We start from the raw sequence: 24221 nt of genomic DNA on the forward strand, positions 1-24221 counted from the left end.
TTGCCTTGCTGAGTAGGGATGGACTTAAGCAGCTGCTCTGCCAAACCAGGGCCTCAGTTAGATAGCCAGACAGACTCAAGTGATTTGTTTCTGTCTATATTTCTATTTTGTTAGTTTGATTCTCTAGCAGGATGGCACATGATAAATCAAATAAGTTTTATTCTGTCACACTGGCCTATTGCATCGCTCTGGACATGAAAATAATATGGCTCAGTTGCAGACCGCTGTTGGTGGCAGCCATCTGGCTGACATGTGACAGTCCTCTGGGAATGAGGCCAGCAATATGGAACCCATGAAAACGGAGTGTAAATTGCTTTGCATCTGGCTTTGCTAATTTTTGGCCCCTCACAAAACTAGCTCTGTTTATAAAGTCTGTGCTCCAATAGTCAAAGCAGCCATGGCCTCTTGCTGCTTATCAAACCACTGTGGCAGTGGTTTGCATGCCACTCACCCTGGGCTTTTCTACAGCGGGTGTCACAAATGTAACGTGTCCGCAATTTGCCTACCTCCAGCTAGCAGCTCTCAGCAGGCTGGCTGAATGACTGAATTTCAAACTCAATTTACGGCGCGACAGACTGAGACGTTCTCGTCTCCTTGTGAACTCTCAAGCAGATTTCTCTCACATCTGTCTCTGAATGTGCCCCATGAGCTGCTTGAATGTGCCAAGTGTTTAATGGGAACCAGCAGTAAAGCCCACATGCTCTGCTATTGGGAGATGCTTGGCTTTGTCGTCCACATGGAACTTCAGAGCATTAGTCTCTCTCCGCTGAAGCATGCCCACCTTTCTAGTATCCTTCCTATCTAATTGCTATCCTATGATCCTTATCTGCTTCTTTTAACTCTCCAATCTTTAGGTGCTTATAAATTACCAGTTCTGCTGACTTGTTTTTCCCTTTGATATTTTCATACCCTCTGCTCCTTGTTTCCCACCCCTTCCTTTTTTTTTCCTTACCCCCTCTTCTTTCTCCCCTATTTATTTTGGGTCTGCACATCCTAAACTCAACACTCTGGTCATCTGAAGAAGTGGGCTGTGCCCACGAAAGCTCATAATACCATCTACATGTTTTGTTAGTCTATAAAGTGCTACCGGACCATTTGTTGTTAAAGTTTATCGTGTGCAGACTAACTCGGCTACCCCCTGAAGCTCAACTTTCTACAGTATGGCCCCATATTGTTAAAGGGGAGTTTGACGTTCTGGCTGCTGTTATTATGAAATATGCTTTTACATTTTAAAAAGAAGCAAGGCAACTTTCTTATCTCAAATCAAGCCAAGTGAGCAAAAGCATACACCCAACCAAGTTATATTTAGTAGCTGGTTAGTGAATATTTAGCATTCTTGTCCATGCTTACACTTTTTGCATGTCTGTGCTGGTATTCCATTATATTAAATACATGCGGTCATGAGAGTTATTGTGCTGGAGCTGAACGCTCTTAAATAACAAAGCTGCCTGTTTTCACTGCACTACTACAAATCCAAGGGCGGCTGTTGAAAATCAGATGTTCTTATGAGTATCTGAGCTTCCCTTTGTTGTTTCAGTAAGTAGGGGTGATGCCAATGATGGGAGCCAACTGAAAACAACCATAGTATTTGGTGCTCCTGTGGCTTGCAGTGTCTCATCTATCTGCCATATAGCGTCCTTGTTATGAGACCGTGACCACTCTGAGCATTGATTGACATGTACAAACAAGAGCAATAATTCTGCTTTTCAGTTACGGCGGGTCTGTTACAGCTGAGCAGTCTTGCAGGCCCCTGACTGATCACATGCAAAAACACTCACCCAGGGGCTTTGTGACACACATCGTGCAGCGACACAAGAGAACTGAGGCTGGAGCCCCATTCCTTCTGAATTGCATAGTCTGTGAACACTATAGAAACAGTGTGTTCATCACATGGGTAGGGGAATTATCTTATTGTGTTCTCTAGCAACCCTTCCAGTGGACTCAAAGGAGTACAGGCAGTCCCCGAGTTACGCGGATCCAACTTATGTCGGATCCGCAGTTACGAACGGGGCTTTTCTCGCCCCAGAGGACGCGAGTGGTGGGTCGCCCAGATGCGCCGCGGTCCCGCCGCCCGCGTCCTCCGGGGCGAGAAAAGCTACTCCACATCTCCCTGGTCTGCTGGGGGGGGGGGCAGCAGACCAGGGAGACGCGGAGCAAAGCCACAGAGGACGTGGGCAGCGGGACAGCCCAGACGCGCCACGGCTGTCCCACTGCCGGCGTCCTCTGAGGCTTTGCTCCCTGTCTCCCTGGTCTTCTGGGGGGAGCCCCCCCCCCAGTAGACCAGGGAGACACGGAGCAAACACGCGGGCAGCGGGACAGCCCAGACATGCCGCGGCTGTCCCACTGCCGGCGTCCTCCACGGCTTTGCTCCCCAGCAGACTAGGGAAACGCGGAACAAAGCCGCCGAGGATGCGGGCTGGACCGGGGCGCGTCTCGGCGGTCCCGCCACCCACGTCTCCCTGCTCTGCTGGGGGTGGGGGGTGCAGCTAGTGCACCTCTCCCCCCCCCCAGCAGACCAGGCTTTTCTCGCTGACGACGCCTGGGATAGAGCAGCTGGGGCGCTGCCGGGTTGGTCCCGCAGCGCCGCTCCTCGGCACTACTGGACCAACCCGGCAGCACCGCAGCTGCTCTGCCCCAGGTGTCCCCATGTCAGCCGCTGCTGAAACTGACCTGTGGCTGACTACAGGAAGCCCGAGGCAGAGTTGCTCTGCCCTGGGCTTCCTGGAATCAGCCACTGATCAGTTTCAGCAGCAGCTGACTTGGGGACACCTGGGGTAGAGCTGCTGGGGTGCTGCCGGGTTGGTCCAGTAGCGCCGAGGAGCGGCGCTGCGGGACCAACCCGGCAGCGCCCCAGCTGCTCTACCCCAGGCGTCGTCAGCGAGAAAAGCCTGGTCTGCTGGGGGGGGGGGGAGGCGCACTAGCTGTACCCCCCACCCCCAGCAGACCAGGGAGACACGGGCTGCTCTGTTCCAGGCGTCCAGATTTAGCCGCTGTTGAAACTGATCCTCAGCTGATTACAGGAAGCTGGGGGCAGAGCAACTCTGCCTCGGGCTTCCTGTAGTCAGCCGCTGGTCAGTTTCAGCAGCGGCTGAATCTGGACGCCAGTTCCGACTTACATACAAATTCAACTTAAGAACAAACCTACAGTCCCTATCTTGTACGTAACCCGGGGACTGCCTGTACTACAAATGGGTTATTCTCTCCCACATGTTGGCATACAATTATGGTGCAGATTTCAAGAGGTGGAGCCAGGGGTAACAGCTAGAGGGGGAAAATGGTTCCTTTTTTTCATGGCTAACATCCCATCAAACAATTGGTTCCTCTTCATGTCAGTCTACACTTCCCTTTTCCTCTGCATGGTATGTACTCGAGCTCATTCTCCACCAGAAGATGACTAGAGTTACTAGATACGGTGGGTAGAAGATGCCCTCCTTCTGATAACAGGCAAGCTGGACCTGTGTCTGGCATCATAACACTTCTGTTCATTAGATTAGCACTTTTCATCCAAGGTTGTCAAAGGGCTTCACTGATGGGCAAACTGAGGCAGAGAGAGCAAAGGGAGTAACTTAGCCAGTGCCAGGCAGTGTTAAAGCCAGAAAAGACTATAGCTGTTCCAGATCCCAGCATAAGGCCCTATCCTCCTAAGGCATATTACCTTTCACTGGAAGGCCAAAGGAGGGTAAACAGAATCAAGCTGGTGTCTATGTATCTTTATTATAGAGTGAGAACATCCTGTTTCATTTAAAAAGAGGACATTTCAAGGTTTTTAAAACCCCTCTTTCCTACATGATGGTTCTGCTCAAACAGAATGCGCCTCTCCAAGATCTCTCAGCAGCAAGCCTGCCATTTGTTTCTAATTACTGCTGTGTATGTCTCTGCTGAAATGAAATACATGCCAGGGTAACATTCTTTACAGCACAGTGTTTACTTAGAGAGTTTATTACCTATTTTTACTGGAATAATATGGAATGTAGTCAGTCAAATAAGTCTTTCCTGCTGCTTCTTCTGCAAGAGAGCTGAGCCAGGAAGGAGTTCATCGTGCACAGGTTTTAATGCAATTACAGCACTGAGATTATTTTGCTTTCTAGTTGTTCACACTGGCTGGAATTCACCCCTTCTGGCCAGCCCATGCAAAGTCCCCTCTTTCCTTGAACTCTCAAGATAGCCATCTGCAGCATGTCTTGGCAGGGGAGACCACTGCACACTTCTATATGCAGAGCTCCCCGCTAGTTCAAACTGAGCCGGTGCAGGATGACACATTGCATGTGGGTTGAGGGAGGTGCTGGGGGATTAGCATTTACATTTGTCAAGTGGTATGAAAACCACGTGAGTTCTTCCAGCCAGTTGACTGGATTATCAGCAGGGATGGTCATGAGCTGTGGTTTATTCAGGATTTCTGCAGAGTGGCCCAATCCTGCTCGTGATCAAAGCAGTAGCGAAACAGCTGCTGGTTTTGGGGGGGATTTGGCCAGCAGTGGTCCATGAGCCATGCCATAAAAAGTCTTTTTCCAGTGTCCTACAACTATAGATACACCATGAAAAATAATTCTGGGCTGAGAGCGTGGGAGAATTTCCAGTGTTCAGTTTTTCTTGCAGCTAAACTTTTTAAACTTGTAGCTAAACATTTTTCTAAGTGTAAAAATGCTTTTAGGTTACTGCATGGTCTCTCTTCACGGTGGCAAAACTGGGACATGGTTAACAGCAATAGTTACTTTAGGGCCTAACCAAGTGACCCAAGCATACCCCACAAATCCTACATCTTGGATACGTCTAGACTGGCATGAATTTCCGAAAATGCTTTTAACGGAAAAGTTTTCCGTTAAAAGCATTTTCGGAAAAGCACATCTAGATTGGCAGGATGCTTTTCCGCAAAAGCACTTTTTGCGGAAAAGCGTCCGTGGCCAATCTAGACGCGGTTTTCCGCAAAAAAACCCCGATCACCATTTTCACGATCAGGGCTTTTTTGTGGAAAACACTACTATGCTGTCTACACTGGCCCTTTTGGGCAAAAGTCTTTTGGAAAAAGACTTTTGCCCAAACGGGAGCAGCATAGTTTTTCCGGAAAATCACTGACGATCTTACATGAGATCGTCAGTGCTTTTCCGGAAATTCAAATGGCCAGTGTAGACAGCTGGCAAGTTTTTCCGTAAAATCAGATGATTTTGTGGAAAAACTTGCCAGTCTAGACACAGCCCTTCTGTAAAGGCTGTCTCCATCAGACCTTGTGACTCTTGGGCTTTGGGCTTCTCCAGCTTTGGCATGCCTGTCAATAATTTTTGTGGATTCACATGCTTAATTCATTACTTCCCCAACCCCAGCTGGTCATGAGTGTCAGCTGGTATATGTGGTGCTTACAGAATAAACATAAAAATGAACTTTGTTCCTTTAGGGAGAGCAACATACCTTCATATAGGAGAAGTGATTGACGGAGTGGACATGAGAGCAGAAGTAGGGCTTCTAAGCCGAAATATAGTGGTGATGGGAGAGGTGGAGAGGCAATGTTATGAATATAGCAACAGTTTATGCACCTTCTTCGATTTTGACACTTTTGGGGGACACATCAAGGTATAGTATAAATCCTTTACTCATACTCCTCTTCTACGCAGACCCAAACAACATGCAACTAGTAAGGGGGCTGCCACATGGCAGGGACCATCCTGTGAGGGAAGGAGGCCTACAAAGTAAACAAGACATTCCTAGAATAGATCCTTCAAACATTACCTTGCCAGATTGGTGGGGGCTCAGAGCTCACTGCTTACAAAGTTTGGATCCTAATTCCAACTTCCCTAGAGTTTGGGGGTACTCAGTTCTGGGGTTTCAGTTCAAGCCCATCTCCCCTAGGGTATAAATCTAACACGGCTGCTTTATGAAAAGCATTAAAGGCAATCAGTTTTGCCTGAGTTTGCAAACTACGTGACACCATTGTGCAACGGGTTCTTATGACTCTAAATTCTACCCCTTCTATCAACTGTCATAGTCAGAGACTTGCTCTGCCTAACTAATATGAAACAGAGACAAGTAGGGGGTAGTGTTTGAGGAAGTATATTTTATTGGACTAACTTCTGTTGGGAGAAGGACAAGTTTTCGTGCTTACACAGCTTTTGAAGAAAAAGTCTGTGTAAGCTCGAAAGCTTGTTTCTCTCACTAACGCAAGTTGATCCAATGAATAAATGATATTACCTCATCCACCTTGTCTTTCTAGTATCCTGGGACAAACACCGCTACACCAATCCCTCATGCAATAGTGACTATGAAACAAGCAGCCAGATGTTCTTACTGACACTTGACTAGTGTTTTATTGTTCTGCAGATTGGTCTTGGTTTTAAAGCTGCACATATTGAAGGGTTCGAATTGAAACATATGGGCCAACAGACAATGGGACATTATCCAATTCACTTCCACTTGGCAGGCGATGTGGATGAGAAGGGAGGCTACCACCCTCTGACCTATGTGAAGGATGTCGCGATTCACCACACCTTCTCACGCTGTGTCACAGTCCACGGCACCAATGGCTTGCTGGTAAGAAACAGCAATTTGATGGCTGCTTGCCTGATCAACATGTCATATTTGATACCAGCCCAATTTCTTTCCCTAATGTCATGAAAAGGATATGCAAATCGCTGAAATAAGTCTCATTACTTATGGAATTGTAGAATTAACCCAATGCTCTTTTGCCCTGGATTTATTGAGTGATTATTTAATATAAATATATTTCAGCATGTGTCTAAAACATGAATCCAACATAAGAATGTAAATCCAGGGGCTAAATTGTATATGCAACGCAGAGCTGACAAGGCTTTCAAACACCATTGTATTCAGAGACTCCTACAGGCAGTCTCATCTACAATGCATTGTTGAATCTAGCTATAAACAAATAGTTTACTGTTTAAAGAAGGTGGTCATCAGGTCTAAGGTCACTTTCATTTGCTAATAAGGGTTTGTTTGAAATTCCCATTCACAACATACACAGTCAGAGACCCAGGATTGAACAGAGCTGTTTGTCAGAACAATAAGGTAATCCTGTAGGTTTCTTATAGCTGCATCTCTTTAACAGGTAAGTTTTATAGCACAGGAGAACACTTGTGATGACCATCACAACAGAAGCAAACTCCCTGAACCTTGGGAGATTCATTCTACTTCACAGTAAAGAACACAATGGAAAACGTTGCCTCATTTTCATAAGACCCATCCGTGCTGCTTGCCTGTGGCATGAACAGCATGTGGACTGGTGCTGAGTATAATCCAAAAAGGCTTTGATCAGCAAATTCATGTGTTCTGTGTCACTGTTACGCTAGCTCTGATGGGTTTGTCATGGAGCACCTCCTAGTGCCTTCTCAAATCAGAGCAGTTTGTTGATGTCACTTTCCTTTAGTGTGTTCATCAACTTTAACTTTACTTAATATTGTGAAAGCTGCTCATGGTAGAAATTAGAACTAAGACCCCATGTTCACTTCATCCAACTGCTTGTGGCTCCCTAGGCAGGGGCCAAAAAGCACTATTTGGATGTTAGCACAGAAACCCCTTATAACCAACCGCCCTATATGTTCATTTTGTGAATGTGTGAGAGAGAAACTGTGACCAACATTCAGAAAAGGTTCTGAAATGTATTTTTGAAAGCAGACCTTATAAAAGCACGTGCCAGCTGTTAGGACTGATGTCTCAACATTTCCCAAGCATCAATCCAAAACAGTGGCCTCAACATGCCTGTTAGGCCATCAGGAATTCCACATTTTTCCTGTGTTGGCACCACAGGAAAAAATAAAAAAAGAATCTGAGCCAATATACGACTGTGTTTTTAACAAGTTTTAACCAACCAAAATCTCAACCCTGTGCATAACAGATGAGTGTTTTAACATGAGACCACCAAAATGCCATACCACTGGCTCTGTAAAATGATGGAGCGCTAGGAATTCTCCAAATATATCACTGGTATTTCAAAAACACACCTGCATTAACTTATTATTGAACTATTTTATGTTCAACAGGATCCTAAAATCGACTGTAGACTTGGTTTCTGAAAAATCTGTTCTGCTTTATCTTATCTAAACTTTATTGGGGATCCAGAGGGATAGAATTCCTTTCCAATATCATAGAATCTAAAGACTGGAAGAGACCACAGGAGGTCATTGAGTCCAGCTCCCTATCTGAAGCAGCACCAACCCCAACTAAATCATCCCAACCAGGGTTTGGTCAAGCCAAGATTTAAAAATCTCTAGGGATGGAGATTCCACCATCTCCCTAGGTAACCCATCCCAGTGCTTCACCACCCACCTAGTGAAATAGTTTTTCCTAATATCCAGCCTAGACCTCCCCCACTGTAACTTGAGACCATTGCTCATTATTCTGCCATCTGTCATCACTGAGAACAGCCTCTCTCCATCCTCTCTGGAACCTCCCTTCAGGAAGTTGAAGGCTGCTGTCAAATCCCCGTCTTGCTCTTCTCTTCTGCAGACTAAATAGGCCCAAATCCCTCAAGGTATGTCTACACTACAAAGTTAATTCGAACTAACGGACGTTAGTTCGAATTAACTTTGATAGGCGCTACACTAGCGCTCCTCTAGTTCGAACTTAATTCGAACTAGTGGAGCACTTAGTTTGAACTTGGTAAACCTCATTGTACGAGGACTAAGCCTAGTTTGAACTTACTAGTTCAAATTAAGGGGTGTGTAGCCCCTTAATTTGAACTAGTGGGAGGCTAGCCCTCCCCAGCTTTCCCTGGTGGCCACTCTGGCCAACACCAGGGAAACTCTATTGCCCCCCTCCCGGCCCCGGACCCCTTAAAGGGGCACGGGCTGGCTACGGTGCCCGTGCCAGGTGCAAGCCTGCCAGCACCCAGCTAGCAGACCCTGCACCTGGCACAGCTCGAGCCAGCCACCCAATGCCCCCCAGCCCTCCGCCTCTTCCCGGGAACAGGCTAGTGCGGACATCGTGGACCTCGTCCATGACCTCCGCACTAGGCACAGGAAAGTGACCGTCTAGGGCAGGAGAGCTGCCAGCCTGGCCACCCAGGAGCAGGTGTGCATGAAAATCAAGGTGGTCCACTGAGACCCCCGACCCTGAGCCCTGAGCTTACAATGGCCATACTGGGTCAGACCAAAGGTCCATCTAGCCCAGTAGCCTGTCTGCCGACAGCGGCCAACCCTAGGGACCCTAGAGGGGATGGACTGAAGACAGTGACCAAGCCATTTGTCTTGTGCCATCCCTCTCCAGCCTTCCACAAACTTTGGGCAGGGACACCACTCCTACCCCCTGGCTAATACCAGTCCATGGACCCAACCTCCATGACTTTATCTCACTTCTCTTTAAACTCTGTTCTAGTTCTAGCCTTCACAGCCTCCTGCAGCAAGGAGTTCCACAGGTTGACTCTTTGCTTTGTGAAGAACAACTTTCTGTTACTAGTTTGAAGCCTGCTATCCATTCCTTTCCTTTGGTGTCCTCTAGTCCTTCTATTATGGGAACTAATGAAGAACTTTTCTTGATGCACCCTCTCCACCCCACTCATGCTTTTATAGACCTCTATCCTATCCCCCCTCAGTCTCCTCTTTTCTAAACTGAAAAGTCCCAGTCTCTTTAGCCTCTCTTCATATGGGACCTCTTCCAAACCTCTGATCATTTTAGTTGCCCTCCCCTCTCCCAGCCTCTCTCTTCCCCTCTCCCACCTCCTTTTCCAAGTCTCCCCAAGTTTTGTTCAATAAAGAGAGATTCTATTTTTGACCACACGTTTTCTTTATTTTGTACATCAGGAAGGGTAAGTGGAAGGAGGTGAGGGAGGAATGGGGTACCAGCCCCTGATGGGGAGGACTGGGCTGGCTCTGCGGGCTTCTGGGGGTGGAAGCTCTCCTGCAGCCCCCCAATTGTCCCCTCTCCCCAGATGGCAGCCTGCGGCAAGTGCAGCCGGTCTGATGGCCGAGTGCTGTGATGTGCCCAGTGTGGGCACTCAGGGCACTCCAAGCCAGGACTGCTTTGCAAGCGGGGCACCCCTGAGAACTGTCTGTCCGGGGTGGGGGTCGGGTCCCTTTAAGCTTAGCCCTCGGCTAGCCTGAGGCAGCAGCTCCACGGTCTAAGTCCTCATCTGCTGCCCTGCCGGCACTGCTTCCGGCCATCCTTAAGCCCGGTTCAGGGTCCACTTAATGTGGACATGCTAGTTCGAATTAGCAAAACGCTAATTCGAACTAGTTTTTTAGTCTGGATCCGTTAGTTCGAATTAGCGCTGTAGTGTAGACATACCCTCAGACTCTCCTTGTAGTTCATGTGCTTCAGCCCCCACATCATTTTAGTTGCCCTCTGCTGGACCATTTCCAATGCATCCACATCCTTTCTGTAATGGGGGGCCCAGAACTGGACTCAATACTCCAGATGTGGCCACACCAATGCCAAATAAAGGGGAATAATCACTTCTCTAGATCTGCTGGAAATGCTCCTCCTAATGCACCCTAATATACCATTAGCCTTCTTGGCTACACGAGCACACTGACTCATATCCAGCTTCTCATCCACTGTACTTCCCAGGTCCTTTTCTGCTCACCTGCTACAAGTTTCTCAGCTTGTAACAGTACGTGGGATTCTTTTGTCCCAAGTGCAGGACTCTGCACTTCTCCTTGTTGAACCTCATCAGATTTCTTTTGGCCCAATCCTCTAATTTGTCTAGGTTGCTCTGGACCCTATCCCTACCCTACAATGTATCTATCTGTCCCCCTAGCTTAGTGTCATCTGCAAACTTGTTGAGGGTGCAATCCATCCCCTCATCCAGGTCATTAATAAAGATGTTGAACAAAACTGGCACTAGAACCGATCCTTGGGGTACTCTGCTTGAACCAACTGCCAATGAGATATTGAGCTGTTGATCGCTACTCACTGAATCTGACCATCTAGCCAGCTTTCCAGCCACCTTACAGTGCATGTATTAAATCCATACTTCCTTAATTGGCTGGCAAGAATTTTGTAGGCGACTTTATCAAAAGTGTTGCTGAAGTCAAGGTATATCACATCCACTGACTTCCCCGTGTCCAGAGCCAGTTACCTCCTCATAAGGTAATCAGGCTGGTCAGGCATGACTTGCCCTTGATAAGTCCATGTTGACTATTCCTGATCACTTCCCCTCTTCCAAGTGCTTCAAAATGGATTCTTTGAGGATCCCCTCCATGATTTTTCCAAGGTCTGAGGTAAGGCTGACCGATATGTAGTTCCCTGGATTGTCCTTCTTCCCTTTTTTAAAGATGGGCACTACATTTGCCTTTTTCCAATCATCTGGGACCTCTCCTGATCTCCACGAGTTTTTAAAGATAATTGCCAAAGACTCTGCAAAGACATTTGCCAACTCCCTCAGTATCCTCGGATGCATTAAATCCAGACCCATGGATTTGCATATATCCAACTTTTCTAAATAGTTCTTAACCTGTTCTTTCTCCACCAACGCTTGCTCACCTCCTTCACATATTGTGTTACCTACTGCAATAGTCTGTGAGTTGACTTTTCCTGTGAAGACAGAGGCAAAAAAAGCATTGAGTACTTCAGCTTTTTCCATATCATCTATCACTAGGTTACCAGAGCTGGACCTTTATTAACTCCATTCATCTGAAGAAGTGGGTTGTGCCCATGAAAACTCATGATACCATCCGTATATTTTGTTAGTCTTTAAGGTGCTGCTAGACTATTTGTTTAAGTTTCTCCCTCATCCAGTAAGGGTCCCACCCTCTTGTTGCTAACATGCCTGTAGAAACCTTTCTTGTTACCCTTCACATACCTTGCTAGATGTAATTTGAATTGTACCTTGGCCTTCCTGATTACACCCCTGCATGCTTAAGCAATAATTTATACTCTTCCCTAGTCATCTAGCAGCTCAGGGTAGCTAAGAATGTAACTAACACACATCCTGGTAGAAGAGAATTTCCAGGGCTCTGTTTGTCAAGTAATGAGAAGGTTCCTAATAATGGCGTCATAAACACATCCTCAAGCTATGTGGCAGTTACACAGCTGTTGATTAGCAGAGGACTGACTAAAACCTCAGCTCTGGTTCTAATTTTAAACTGTGTCTCTATTGATTGATGCTTGCTCTTACTGCCAAACCAAATACCCAGAGCGTGGCATTTCACGAGTCAGCTGGGTGGATTTATACAGGGTATTTGGAAATTTTTCAGTCCCTTGTGCCTTTTCCAAGTGAAAACCATGTCATTGTGACTAGGAAATACTGCAAGGATCCCTGTTCTCAGGCTTTTCAAGCCAAGACATCAGTGATGAAATGCAGTCTGATGTGATTGAAGAAAACTGCTTAATTCTGGTGTTACTCAACAACAGTGATTCCTTGAGGGACCTTGAAGTTTGTTCCATGGTAAATTATTTGAAAGAAATCTCCATAAAAGAGAAATGCAACTTTTAAAAAACACCTCTAAAAATGTAATGTTAGATTTACTTTTAAAAATGTATAATTTACTAATCTTCTCTCATTGTCACCCACAAATGGTTTTACACATTTGATTGTAGTGGCACATTTGTTGTCCTCTGTTTGAAAATTCAATGCCCGGCGAGATACATTCCTTGCTGTTCAGTCTAGCCGTTTGTCCCATTGCATCACAAAAGAGGATTTCTAAAAGTTTGATAAACTACACAGGTTTAGTTCATTTCAGTTTAAAAAGCATTCAATCTAATTACCTTATAATTGGACACATACCCTGAACAATTCCTCCTCAAAGCTTCCGCTGATCCCACAATGCTGCTCTGCTGCTATGAAATCTAGTTTCCTTTTCACCTTGAGATACTATGTGACGTCACAAAAACAGTCAAATCTCCAATGAGGAAAGTACAGTTGACATGCACTTCAAAAGTGCTCCTCCATGTAGTATTTAGGCACCATGTATTTAAGTTTGCTAACTTATAGCAAGGAAAATCAGGAAACTGTGCTGCCTATGCCTTGCATATCATTCAATGCCTCTGAGAGCAGATAGATTCAACACTGCCATGAGACCAGTTTCCTTGGTGATTTTTGCGTGAACTAGCCTCTTAGTAGATGCGCACACAAAAAGTTTGCTGGAATATTAGGCCTTGAACCAGCAAAGTGCTTGATCAGATGCTTATCTTTTCGTCCCACGGACTTCTAGTATTTCCATTGATTTCAATGGGACCGCTCACAGGCTTATAGTTAAAGGCTTGCTTAATGTTTTGGTGAATGAGGGAGGAGGCACTTGGGTATTTTGTAACAGTTAAGTCATTGTTAAAGCAGGTTGGAGATTCTCATGCAGACTCCCCTCTGGGCTCTCCTGTTGCTAGTGTCACAAATTACTTTGCTTTTAGTACCCTTGGCAGCCGGCATAGAAGTGTCAACGCTGTAAAATATTACAAATAAAAAATAATTAAATGTCACGGTTTGCTCCTGATGGCGGATTCTTCGTTCCTGCGGATTTACACACCAATAGTGAAAGCTGGTCTCTGGACAATACATGAATGGCTGTGGCTGGGTCAAGCCAGACATGTTTTACATTTGCCCACAAGCACATATTCACAGGAAGGGTGTGGACGGTCCTTCTAAAACTAGACTGGTCATAATGGCCTTGTTGCCATAAATACATATTTTAAAATGTCCATGAGTGCATCAATACACTGGCCAGCTTTCCCTCGGTTATTCCATCAAACCTTATTGAACGACTTCTGCTGCTACTTACACCCTGGCCAGCCCCACTGAACTAACCCATAGAGTGTGCGCTGAAATGGAAGCTCTTATCAGGGGTGGGCATTAAATGAAGGCTGATAAGCTGTCTAGCAGCACTCAAGGGAGAGCTATGTGGGTGTGGATTAGAAGCAATGTTCTCTAACTGCTATACTGGTATCTGCTCTCGGTAATCCAACTGCGCTACGTAGCAATTGCTTTTTTTAAAAGGGCACTCCCAAATCTAGCCATAAATTAGTTAAAATAAGCACAGGGACTTCCTGAAATGTTTTTGTGAAATGTAAAAAAAAAAAAAAAAAAAAATCCATTGGGAGAGAGGATTTTTTTTTAAAACAAATAAACCTTGTCCAGCAGTGCTCCCACTCTTCAGCACTGTGCAAGTGCACAAGAATCTGAAAGTGAAACACACAGGAAACGGACAAATGTGGAACTGAGTCATACCACAGGCCAGAAATAGGAAAAATAATCAATTGAGTAAATCAACTGGTGTAAATCGGTGGAGCTACTTTGATTTCAGTGGAGCTATTCTGACTTACACCAGCAGAGGATCTGGCCCCAGAGCTCCAATCCTGCATTAGAGTGTCTTGTCAAAGGAGATGATTCAGCGTAGCATTCCAACCTATCCCAATATATTGGCTTCCTTCTCAGAATACTGGCAGATATTTACCTCTGCAATGGTACTGAACCTATTCAGGCATCTCTTGTTCCCTAGCCATGTTCTAAGTAATATGTCAGTTTTTTGCTTTTCAGTCCTGATGTATTCCAGCAATACAGATTTAGTGCTATTGTTCACTAGCATGATGAATTGGTGTAGCAGGTAGCTGAGGAATTGTCTGAAAAGTCACTTGTCAGCTTTCAGCAGCTAAACGCTTCAGAAACACCATATATGTATCTTTAAAATATCTCCCATGTGCTCAGGAAAAATAATAGATATACACAGCTGATCAGTTGCAGGTCAGCTTAATCTCTGTGATTAAAGGCCTTACTGATGATGCTCTTCTTCAAGATGGTTCATTTCCCTAAAATGTTCTAGTATCTAATAGGTGCTTCTAAGTGTATGGCTGTCAGATGTCATGGGTTCCAGAAGGAATGGTGCACACTCATTTTATACTGAAATCCTGGTGGTGGTAGACTTGCATGGCTATCTAATTAAATCAGAGAGTTAGCAGCAAATTTCAGAGAAGCAATTTAATGGAATGCATTGCACTGCATGTCATTTTAACACTCTTTAATTTACTGTGATGATTTGTGTTCAGAAGCTTCACTATTTATACTGGACCATGGGCAATGCATAATACATGTGTTTGCAGATGGTATCATGTAATAGATCTGGCTGGCAAAGTATTCTGTCTTACAAGAGTATATATGTAACCATTTCAAGTTCAGTCCTGAAAATTGGTTCCCCTTGTTTGGACCTTAGATAAAAATCAGGGAACACTTTGAAAATGGATGTAGGCAATTTAAAAAGTGACACAGGCATTTAGGAACCCAAGTCTCCTTTAAAGTCAGTGGAACTTAGATTGCCAACTAGAGTTTGAAAATGAGTCTTTGGTAGAATTGGTTGTAAAGGTGTCAGCAAAACTTCTTTCTATTGTAAAAGCTGTTTTGTCAACTCTGAACCAGTTCAGCGGAAGTGGCTTGGTTTCCACATGAATCGCATCAGGAAAGTTTCTCTCCTCTAGGGTGGAATATCTGGCTAGAGATGGCACAACCCCATGGTAGCCAGTAGCCCAAGGGTTAGGGTACTTCCCTGGTATGTAAGAAACCCAGGTTCTAGTATCTGCTCTGAATTTAGCAGAGCAGAAACCTTGAGCTTGGGTCTCTCAGTCCACTCTCCAGAGTTCATGTCAGTGTGTCGTGTTTGAACTGTTCCACTTTGTCTAGACAAAGAGTATTTTCTGGGCCAGAGAGATGGGTGATTTGACTTGGGCCTCTCACATCCCAAGTGAGTGGTCTAAATCATCTGGTTGTTGCCGGTGCTGGAGATCTCTGGCTCTCTCCCACTTTTCACAAAGAATTTGAAAGGTCTCAAGTTTGTTCCACATCAGAACAAAAAAGCGTTTCTGAAACCTCAACTTCTTCTATGTAACGGAAATGTTGTTTTCCTCCCAGCCCCAGTTTTAGGCTCCTGAGGTCAAGTCTGCACTGGCACTTTACAGCGAGGTAACTTTCTGGCTTGGGTGTGAAAACACCTTCCCCCTCAGCACAGCAAGTTATAGCACTGGTGTGAAGCAGACAACAAGCGCTGGGAGCCACACTCTCAGCACTGTTAGCTACTCCCCTTATAGAGGTGGTTTATATAGAGCACTGGGAAAGCTCTCTCTGGGTATGTCTACACTACCCCACTAGTTCGAACTAGCAGGGTAATGTAGGCATACCGCACTTGCAAATGAAGCCCGGGATTTGAATTTCCCGGGCTTCATTTGCATAAGCGGGGAGCCGCCATTTTTAAAACCCCGCTGGTTCGAACCCCGTGCAGCGCGGTGTACCGGTAGTTCGGAATAGGAAGCCTAGTCCGAACTACCTAGTTCGAGCCCCGTGTAGCTGCGCTGCACAGGGTTCGAACCAGCGGGGTTTTAAAAATGGCAGCTCCCCACTTATGCAAATGAAGCCCGGGAAATTCAAATCCCGGGCTTCATTTGCAAGTGCGGTATGCCTACATTACCCTCCTAGTTCGAACTAGAAGGGTAGTGTAGACATACCCTCTGAGTCCATGCCATGGCCACACTTCCAGCTTAGTGTTGCTGTGGCTGTGCTCTAAACTATTAAGTGTAGACCAAGCCTTATAAGTCATTTAGTTGCTTCTAAGAATTTTACCTCAGATCTTCAACTGGGGTAAGTCAGCATAGCTCTATGAGAGGGCTGCAGTGTGAACTATATGTGAACTGCAGGGGTTTCAGTGGAGCTACAGTGACTAACACCAGCTGGTTTGTTTCAATTTCAAGTAAAGCTTTCGCCATCGGTCGGATAAAGGGTCACGTCAGACCTTAAACAACATCGACTGTCCAGTAAACAACTAGCAGCATCTCTAATAGCCTGCAAAAATATTTGTTTTCACTTCAGGAGATACATTTTAGTCCATTTAGCTATTTGTGTAACTGCACACAAAGATGAATGAGCCCAGATGTGGCTTAAGCAGCTGATGCCTCTTCATCTTCTCAAAATGTTGGCCTTTCGCTGTAATATTATCCCCTCCTTGGCATGTAGACTACATCAGAATGTAATTAGCACTTGATAATAAATGGCAACTTCGAAATGAATCTAAAAGCTTAAACTGTCGCTTCGCGTGTAAACTCATAGGGACAAGTCTTTTTGTTCAATGTGTTTGTACTGCTCCTAATACACTAGAGCCCTGGTCTCTGACTCAGAGATAATAACAACGCTATTACTATTATTTTACTCATTAAAGTGTCTAGGAAACTAAATCTGAATGCAGTTCCGTCTTTGTACATGCAGGTCAAGGATGTTGTCGGCTACAACGCCCTGGGACACTGCTTCTTTACTGAGGATGGGCCAGAAGAACGCAACACGTTTGATCACTGCCTTGGACTGCTTGTTAAGCCTAGCACTCTCCTTCCATCTGACCGAGACAGCAAAATGTGCAAGCTGATTACAGAAGGGGCCTACCCAGGGTATATCCCCAAACCCAGGCAGGATTGCAAGTAAGTAGGCATTCTTTTTTTTTTTTTTTTTTTTTCCCCTCCTCCTTCATGTAGGATTTGACACTCTCATCCATAAAACACAGGACTGGGTAAATATAATTAAGCATTTTCTTTCAGGAATATGGGTCATATGCTCAAAACGATAAGGTGGCTGTCTCTAGAGGATGCTTCTGTTCTATTTATACATTTACACATGCAGGGTATGATTTTGCTTAGTATTTTTAGTGTAAGGTCAACTAAAATGCTTGTTATGGTGGATGCTGTGCATGAATCCCTTTCAAAGTGCAGACAAATGGCCCTGACTCTGCATTGCCTAAGGTCTCATTTACACCACTATCATGTGGGTATAAAATTCAATTAATTGTGAATGGGAGACTCTGCCACCTTTATTCATATTCATGTCTGCAACTGGTCCCGCTGATTAGAAGAGAATTCCTTGTGGAGGATGGGTACTACTCAATGTGAGGATGAGTGGCCCAAAAAGTCATATTTCACATTCATTTGGCATATACTCCGCAGGGAGTAAATTCAGATCAGAGAGTTATGTTTAATATAGTTCATCAAGACTCTGGAACGTGGCAATGGCAGATCAAAGCTTGCATAGGCATAGAATCCCTACTACAGATTGCTGTATAAGTCAGTGCATGAAAGTTCTTAAAGCCTGTTTCTATTTGAAACCAACTCTAAGCACACACCCCCTCTAGCTGCCAGCTGAGTGACTCCTAGAAATATTAGGCTTTGTGACGTCAGAAGGCTTTCTTTCTTTTTAGCTTTGGATTGAACTTTTAAAGTAATTTAGGGCGAGATTCTGCCCATCTTTGCCATGTTGCCTAGTACCTTAATCTGTGACTAGTCCTATTGATTTCAGTTGAGAGTGTTAAGTCTAAAGACATATGAGAATCTGGCCGTGGACCAATGTTTCCTTCTAATTTTTTCCATGAGTGTGCAGAATAAATTGTGTTATGTGCACTAAGGCATGTGCAGATGTGCACCACAGTAGAAATGCATACTACCAGCTGTGAGTGCTCCGCTAATCAGCTGGGCAGCATTTGAATCTTTTCTGGGTGGCTGCCGAGGTGCTCGGCTTACAGGGAATATTCGGGGACTGAGAATCCAGTGGGGGGTGGTAATGAATATGTTTTGTGAAACACAGTAGCATATGGAAAGAGCAGATGTAAGGGGATTTCTGTAACAAGCCCACAGAAACACGTTCTCAGAGCCATGGGTAAACCAATCTCCAGCGAACCTGGAGCACTGTTGTAGGGCTTTTCTTGTCTGTAACTTGTGTAATGACACGTTTACCTTATCATAAAATATAATTGATATAACAGCTTGATACTAGCCTTAGGGTTTCAGTAGAAATTCTTCATTTCATTCCTGAGGTCTTTAAAGATAAGGCCATTTTTCTGCATCTGTAGATGAAGGTAACAGCTGTGATATGATGAAAGAGAAAGAAACCCCAGTTGCTACACTCTAGGCAGTAGCCTTTCTGCTGTGTGATCTGACCTGCTGATACTGTATGCAATGGAAAGCTAACTCCTTCCTGTGTGCCTTGGGTGTCATTTTCATGCTATTCTTTGTTCCCTCCTCTGCAGCGCTGTATCCACTTTCTGGATGGCCAATCCTCATAACAACCTTATAAACTGTGCAGCTGCAGGATCCGAAGTGAGTACAAAGATTTCTTATTTGGGAAAATCCAGAATAACTGCAATAGCCCTGCAACTTCCGGTGTTTACTGTTTCCACTACTTAGGCATTTTTGAAAGCCACAGATTAACGCTGCTACTGCTGCAAATACAATCTTCCTTGCCTCCACCTCCACACTTCTAGCCACTTGCTGTAGTTGGGGTTTGAAGACTTGGATTACTTTTTACAAAATTCCCAAAGCACAGCCTGTATAAGACCTATCCCTCCTGCTCCCATTAAGCCAATGGCAAAGCTCTTACTGACTACAGCGGGGACAGACTCCGTCCTAAACTAGCACATGAATGGTATCTAGGCCTGTGACATTTAAAGCCATACTGATGCTACTTCTCCAAAAAAGTTGACTCCATTCAATTGTCTCTACTTGATTTTTTTTATTTGAAAAAAATATTTGGCCCAAAGTTGCCAAATCTCAGGACTTAAATGTGGGCTCCTATATCATCTAAATGGGCACCTAAATGAGTGGCATGATTTTCAAAGGTGCTAAGCACCTAAAACTCTCATTAACATAAGTAGGGTTTGTTGGTGTTCCGCACATCTGAAAATCAGGCAAGGTTACGTGTTGTTGCCTCAGGATGGATGTTGGAGACTAACTTTAGGTGTCCCAAAAAAATGCTGTCCCTAACTGCTTGTGTGGGTGTTCTTCATATAGTTACAGAGCATTACCATGTCATGAAATCTGTGGCTTTTACCTTGCGCTATTTCCTGGTAAGCCCCTGTACCAATGTAAATCTGTTAAAATCAAGTGATGGCTCACAGTGTGTATTCCCTTTCACAGGAAACGGGGTTTTGGTTTGTTTTTCACCATGTGCCTACGGGGCCCTCCGAAGGAAAATATTCTCCGGGCTACTCTGAGCACATTCCAATGGGAAAATTCTACAACAATCGGGCACATTCCAACTACCGAGTGAGTCTGCATGCAATGAAAACAATCTTCTTGTCTAAAAACAGAGCTCAGTTCCTTCAGCTTTCAGGAGCTTATGAGCTAATATGGCCTGTGATTTCTGATTCACTACCAGCAATTACAAACTAATTTTCACAGTTGTACCTACAAACAAAGTGGCTTGTTTGCTGGTATAAATAGAACAACAGTTTTTGTTTACCCTGAATTCAATTTGCTATTCTTGGCCTAAAGGCTAAAATTTCCCGTGGGCATTGGGAGATCAGAGGATCTTACTTCCATTCATTTTGTTTCCACCAGGTGATCTGTCTGCTTTTGTTCTCTAAAATGATGCTGCTAGCAGCATCTTTTGGCTGCTTGTCTGGTTATAGATCACTGCTGCCAATGTTAGCCATTGATCAAAGAGCACCTGGTGGATAAAATAATATAAGCTGAGTCTAGTTATTTCCTAAATCTCTTTACTTATTCAGCCCAAACTTACTGCCCTGGGAGACTGTACATTGGAATCTATTACTTAATGTCTTTAGATTGCAGCATGTATTTAATTGGCTAGTGTTGTGGCAGAACAGCTGGAAAACACAAGGGCTTTTTAAGAGGCTGCAGACAGAAGATAATATAGTGGACAGTCCTCCTGTTTCTCATGCTGGAATGATGCATTATAGGACACTGCTGATACTATGACAAAATTCTCAGATGCACATCTTCCAGGAAAAGCACTTCAGGGCAGGCTATCACTGCCAGATTGCTTGAGTATCAACTTCAGTGGTAACAATTCTAACGAAATACAATTTTTTTTCTGAAGAGCAATGCTATTAGTTAAAGATTCACTTCTCCAAAAGCAGAAGGCATAAGGCACCCAACTTGGAACCCAAGTCAGAGAAAGCTAGTGACTTTGAAGAACATTTTGCTCAATTGATCATCAGGACAAGTTGAACAAAAAATTCTGGTCCTTCTCAGAAACCCATTCCCAATATTTTAAAATGTTGCACCATCTTTATGGGTGTTGGTCTAGAAGTTATTTTAAATGTATGAGTCCAGCTTCGTAGCTGGAGTAAATCAGGATGATGCCTTTGACTTCAAAAAAGCCCTGGTGTTTGCACCAGCTGAGGATTTGGCCCAGAAACTTAAAACAGAGTAATTTTCAAGTGTATAAATACATAATGAAATTCCTTTTCCTCCTCAGGCTGGCATGATCATTGATAATGGAGTCAAAACTACACCAGCGTCTGATAAGGACAAAAGACCTTTTCTGACACTGATTTCTGGGAGGTAATACTTTCTCTATGGTTTGGTTTGGAAAGTTGTGCATAATGCACATTTATGGCTGGATTCTGCTCCCCCTGAAGTCATTGGGAATCTCTGCATTGTTATCAGTAGGAGTTGTATCCAGATCTTTTCTTGACTTTTCTTGACTTTGCCACTTTTGACCCTTGTGCATTTTTCCTTCCCCACCATCTGGAGATTTCAGCACGTGGTTCTCAGACCCTTGCTGATCACTTCTGGATTTAGATGAAGCAGAAGTCATGTGTACTCTGGGGTGTCCTGCAGTTTTTTGTATAAATCGATGAGAAGAAAATGATTCTTAAGCAGTTTTCCTGCTAGGTAAAAAATGCTGCAAGAGTTTCCTAGATAGGAATGGAAAAAGAAGAGATGTCTCGGGGAGAAGCATAACACTTCTTTAAGATGTTGAAATTAAACTCATGTTTCATTTCAATTTTAATCAACTTCCAAATCTGATAATTCACTGATGATAATTATATGAAGGAAGCTACCCTACCATCTCCACCAATGTGTTTGGGCAATGGCCCACATTTAATGTATTTAAAATAAAAATGAAAAGATCATTATATTTGTAGAGCTCAAAGGATGCAAAGAAACATTGCTCAATTTGGTTCAGAAAGCTTGTTGACATAAGCCAAAGAATTGAATAAGGAATATGTTTTCTCGCACGCAGTTCCCCTGGTCAGAGGTCAAATCTAATTATTAGTATAGATCCCAAAGTCAGAGAGAGAGAACGACTCAAACACTCTCATGTTTCAGTTTTTTCTCCTAATGGACCAGCTACCTCCAGCCATGCTCCCCCAGGACCCTGCAATGAGAACAGACACCTGTGGACGAATCTCTGTTGAGAAGGAGGAAGATGTGAATTTTTTTCACTTTCTTCTAATCACCGATAGGGTGTGACCTCCCCGTACCATTTCAGTGAGACACTCTCCTTGAATCTCATTGGTGGATTTAGTACTTCCCCCGCAGCCATGTACAACCACAGCCAAAGTTACTGGGACAGATTCTGTGCTGTGTTGAACTGTTGTAAGTTGAAGGTAACTCCATTGACTTCATACTCTGTTTTCAGTCAGAGAAGTATACATCCATGTTAACTCCCTCTTCCAAGAGTTATTCCAGATACACACTGGTGTAAAAGAGACCGGATTCATCCCAAAGTGAATTTGTTTGATAGTATCTAGTGAATTCACCAGGATGCGTGCTTTTACCATGAATACCAAGTGATTTCATAAGGATGAAGCTGTCAAAGTGGTGATCATTTGCTGGAGCCACATGATCATTATTTTTATTTTAGGTTGATGGGATGATTTATGAAGTGAAACAAAATGCTATTAAATATCTGTTAATGATTTGATAGCTATTTCTGACCCATGAATTTTAATTTCGGTGCTGTCCATTACTGCACTGCTGTGGATACTAATCTGTCAGGTTTTTCTACACGGCATTGTATTTGACAGGACCCTTAGTAATGATATGGATAGTTGCCACTGAGGAGCAGGAATAAGGGTATGTCTACACTACCACCCTAGTTCGAAGTAGGGTGATAATGTAGGCAACCGGAGTTGCAAATGAAGCCCGGGATTTGAATTTCCCGGGCCTCATTTACATCTCGACGGGCGCCGCCATTTTTAAATGTCCGCTAGTGCGGACTCCGTGCCACGCGGCTACACGCGGCACGGACTAGGTAGTTTGGACTAGGCTTCCTATTCTGAACTACTGTTACTCCTCGTGAAACAAAATGCTATTAAATATCTGTTAACTATTTGAAACGAGGAGTAACGGTAGTTCGGAATAGGAAGCCTAGTCCGAACTACCTAGTCCGTGCCGCATGGCGGCGCCCGTCGAGATGTAAATGAAGCCCAGGAAATTCAAATCCCGGGCTTCATTTGCAACTCCGGTTGCCTACATTACCACCCTAGTTCGAACTAGGGTGGTAGTGTAGACATACCCTAAATAACACTCCAACATGCAGTGTGGTTGTAGCTGTGTCTGTCCTGAGATACTGGAGAAACAAATTGGGTGAGGTAATATCTTTTATTGTACCAACTTCTGTTGATGAGAGAGGCAAGCTTTCAAGTTACACAGACATTGGTTCAATAAAAGATATTGGTTATCTGACCTAGCCTCTTTCTGACAGGGCTTAAACAGATCCTAACACCCAAGTGCAGGCTGACAGACTACTGTGGAAATGCTTCTTCCTCCATGATTCACCAGGCAGTCATTTCATCATGTGTGAGAGCTTGCAAGCTAATAGGTGACATATGGTAGGAACAGCAAAGAAGCAACCTTCACAGTCTCCTCAAAATGCGTTCACGTTTCAGCCATCTTTGCTTTTCTGTACAATGCGCAGTTAGCCCATGGAATTCACAGCCACACAAACTGGTGTTAAGCCGGATTAAAAGAAAAGAACTGGACATTTAGGTGAATAACAAGAATATGCAGAGTTATAATAGGGAGGATTTTTAAATAACCCCAAGAATTTTAAAAGGAATACAATGTCATGCTTGAGGACATAAACTAACATTTAACTAAAGGAAGAAACTTTTTTTTTTCCGGGGCAGGTTATTTCACAACTATTGGAGCATTTCTTGCACATTCCTGGTAGTAGGTACTGGTCACTATCAGAGTTTATGGTCCACAGTTCTTGCCTGGTAATTTCTGTGTGCAGCAGAAACAATCCTCCCCCCACCTCCCACCGCCCCCAAATGTTTAACAAGTCATTGTAGCAATAGAAGATCACTGAGGTAGATTGCCTTCCACTGACAACCGTTTCTGCTCTTCTTGTGTTTTCAGATACAGTCCACACAAAGACGCAGACCCTTTGAAGCCTAGGGAACCTGCGATAATTGAACGCTTTATTGCGTACAAGAACCAGGACCACGGGGCCTGGCTGAGGGGTGGAGACGTATGGCTGGATGACTGCCAGTGAGTTTTGCCTTATTTCAACCCTTCGCGGTTCTGGCAAGCGTAGTTGTGGTTATATTATTTATATCGCTTTGCACCTTGCACAT

The 24221-nt window shown here is 44.4% G+C and overlaps 1 protein-coding gene across 1 annotated transcript in view; it reads left to right on the plus strand.

Annotated features, from left to right (window-relative positions):
* Positions 1-24221, plus strand: part of CEMIP (cell migration inducing hyaluronidase 1) — a 74087-nt gene that overhangs the window by 25760 nt on the left and 24106 nt on the right. The window contains exons 11-17 of the mRNA XM_014581656.3: positions 5390-5565; positions 6310-6519; positions 17117-17322; positions 18918-18987; positions 19804-19932; positions 21110-21195; positions 24004-24135. Coding sequence (XP_014437142.2) covers positions 5390-5565; positions 6310-6519; positions 17117-17322; positions 18918-18987; positions 19804-19932; positions 21110-21195; positions 24004-24135 — 1009 coding nt within the window. The remainder of the gene's footprint in view (positions 1-5389; positions 5566-6309; positions 6520-17116; positions 17323-18917; positions 18988-19803; positions 19933-21109; positions 21196-24003; positions 24136-24221) is intronic.

Source organism: Pelodiscus sinensis, chromosome 14, assembly GCF_049634645.1.
Source record: "Pelodiscus sinensis isolate JC-2024 chromosome 14, ASM4963464v1, whole genome shotgun sequence".
Lineage (NCBI taxonomy): Eukaryota > Metazoa > Chordata > Testudines > Trionychidae > Pelodiscus > Pelodiscus sinensis.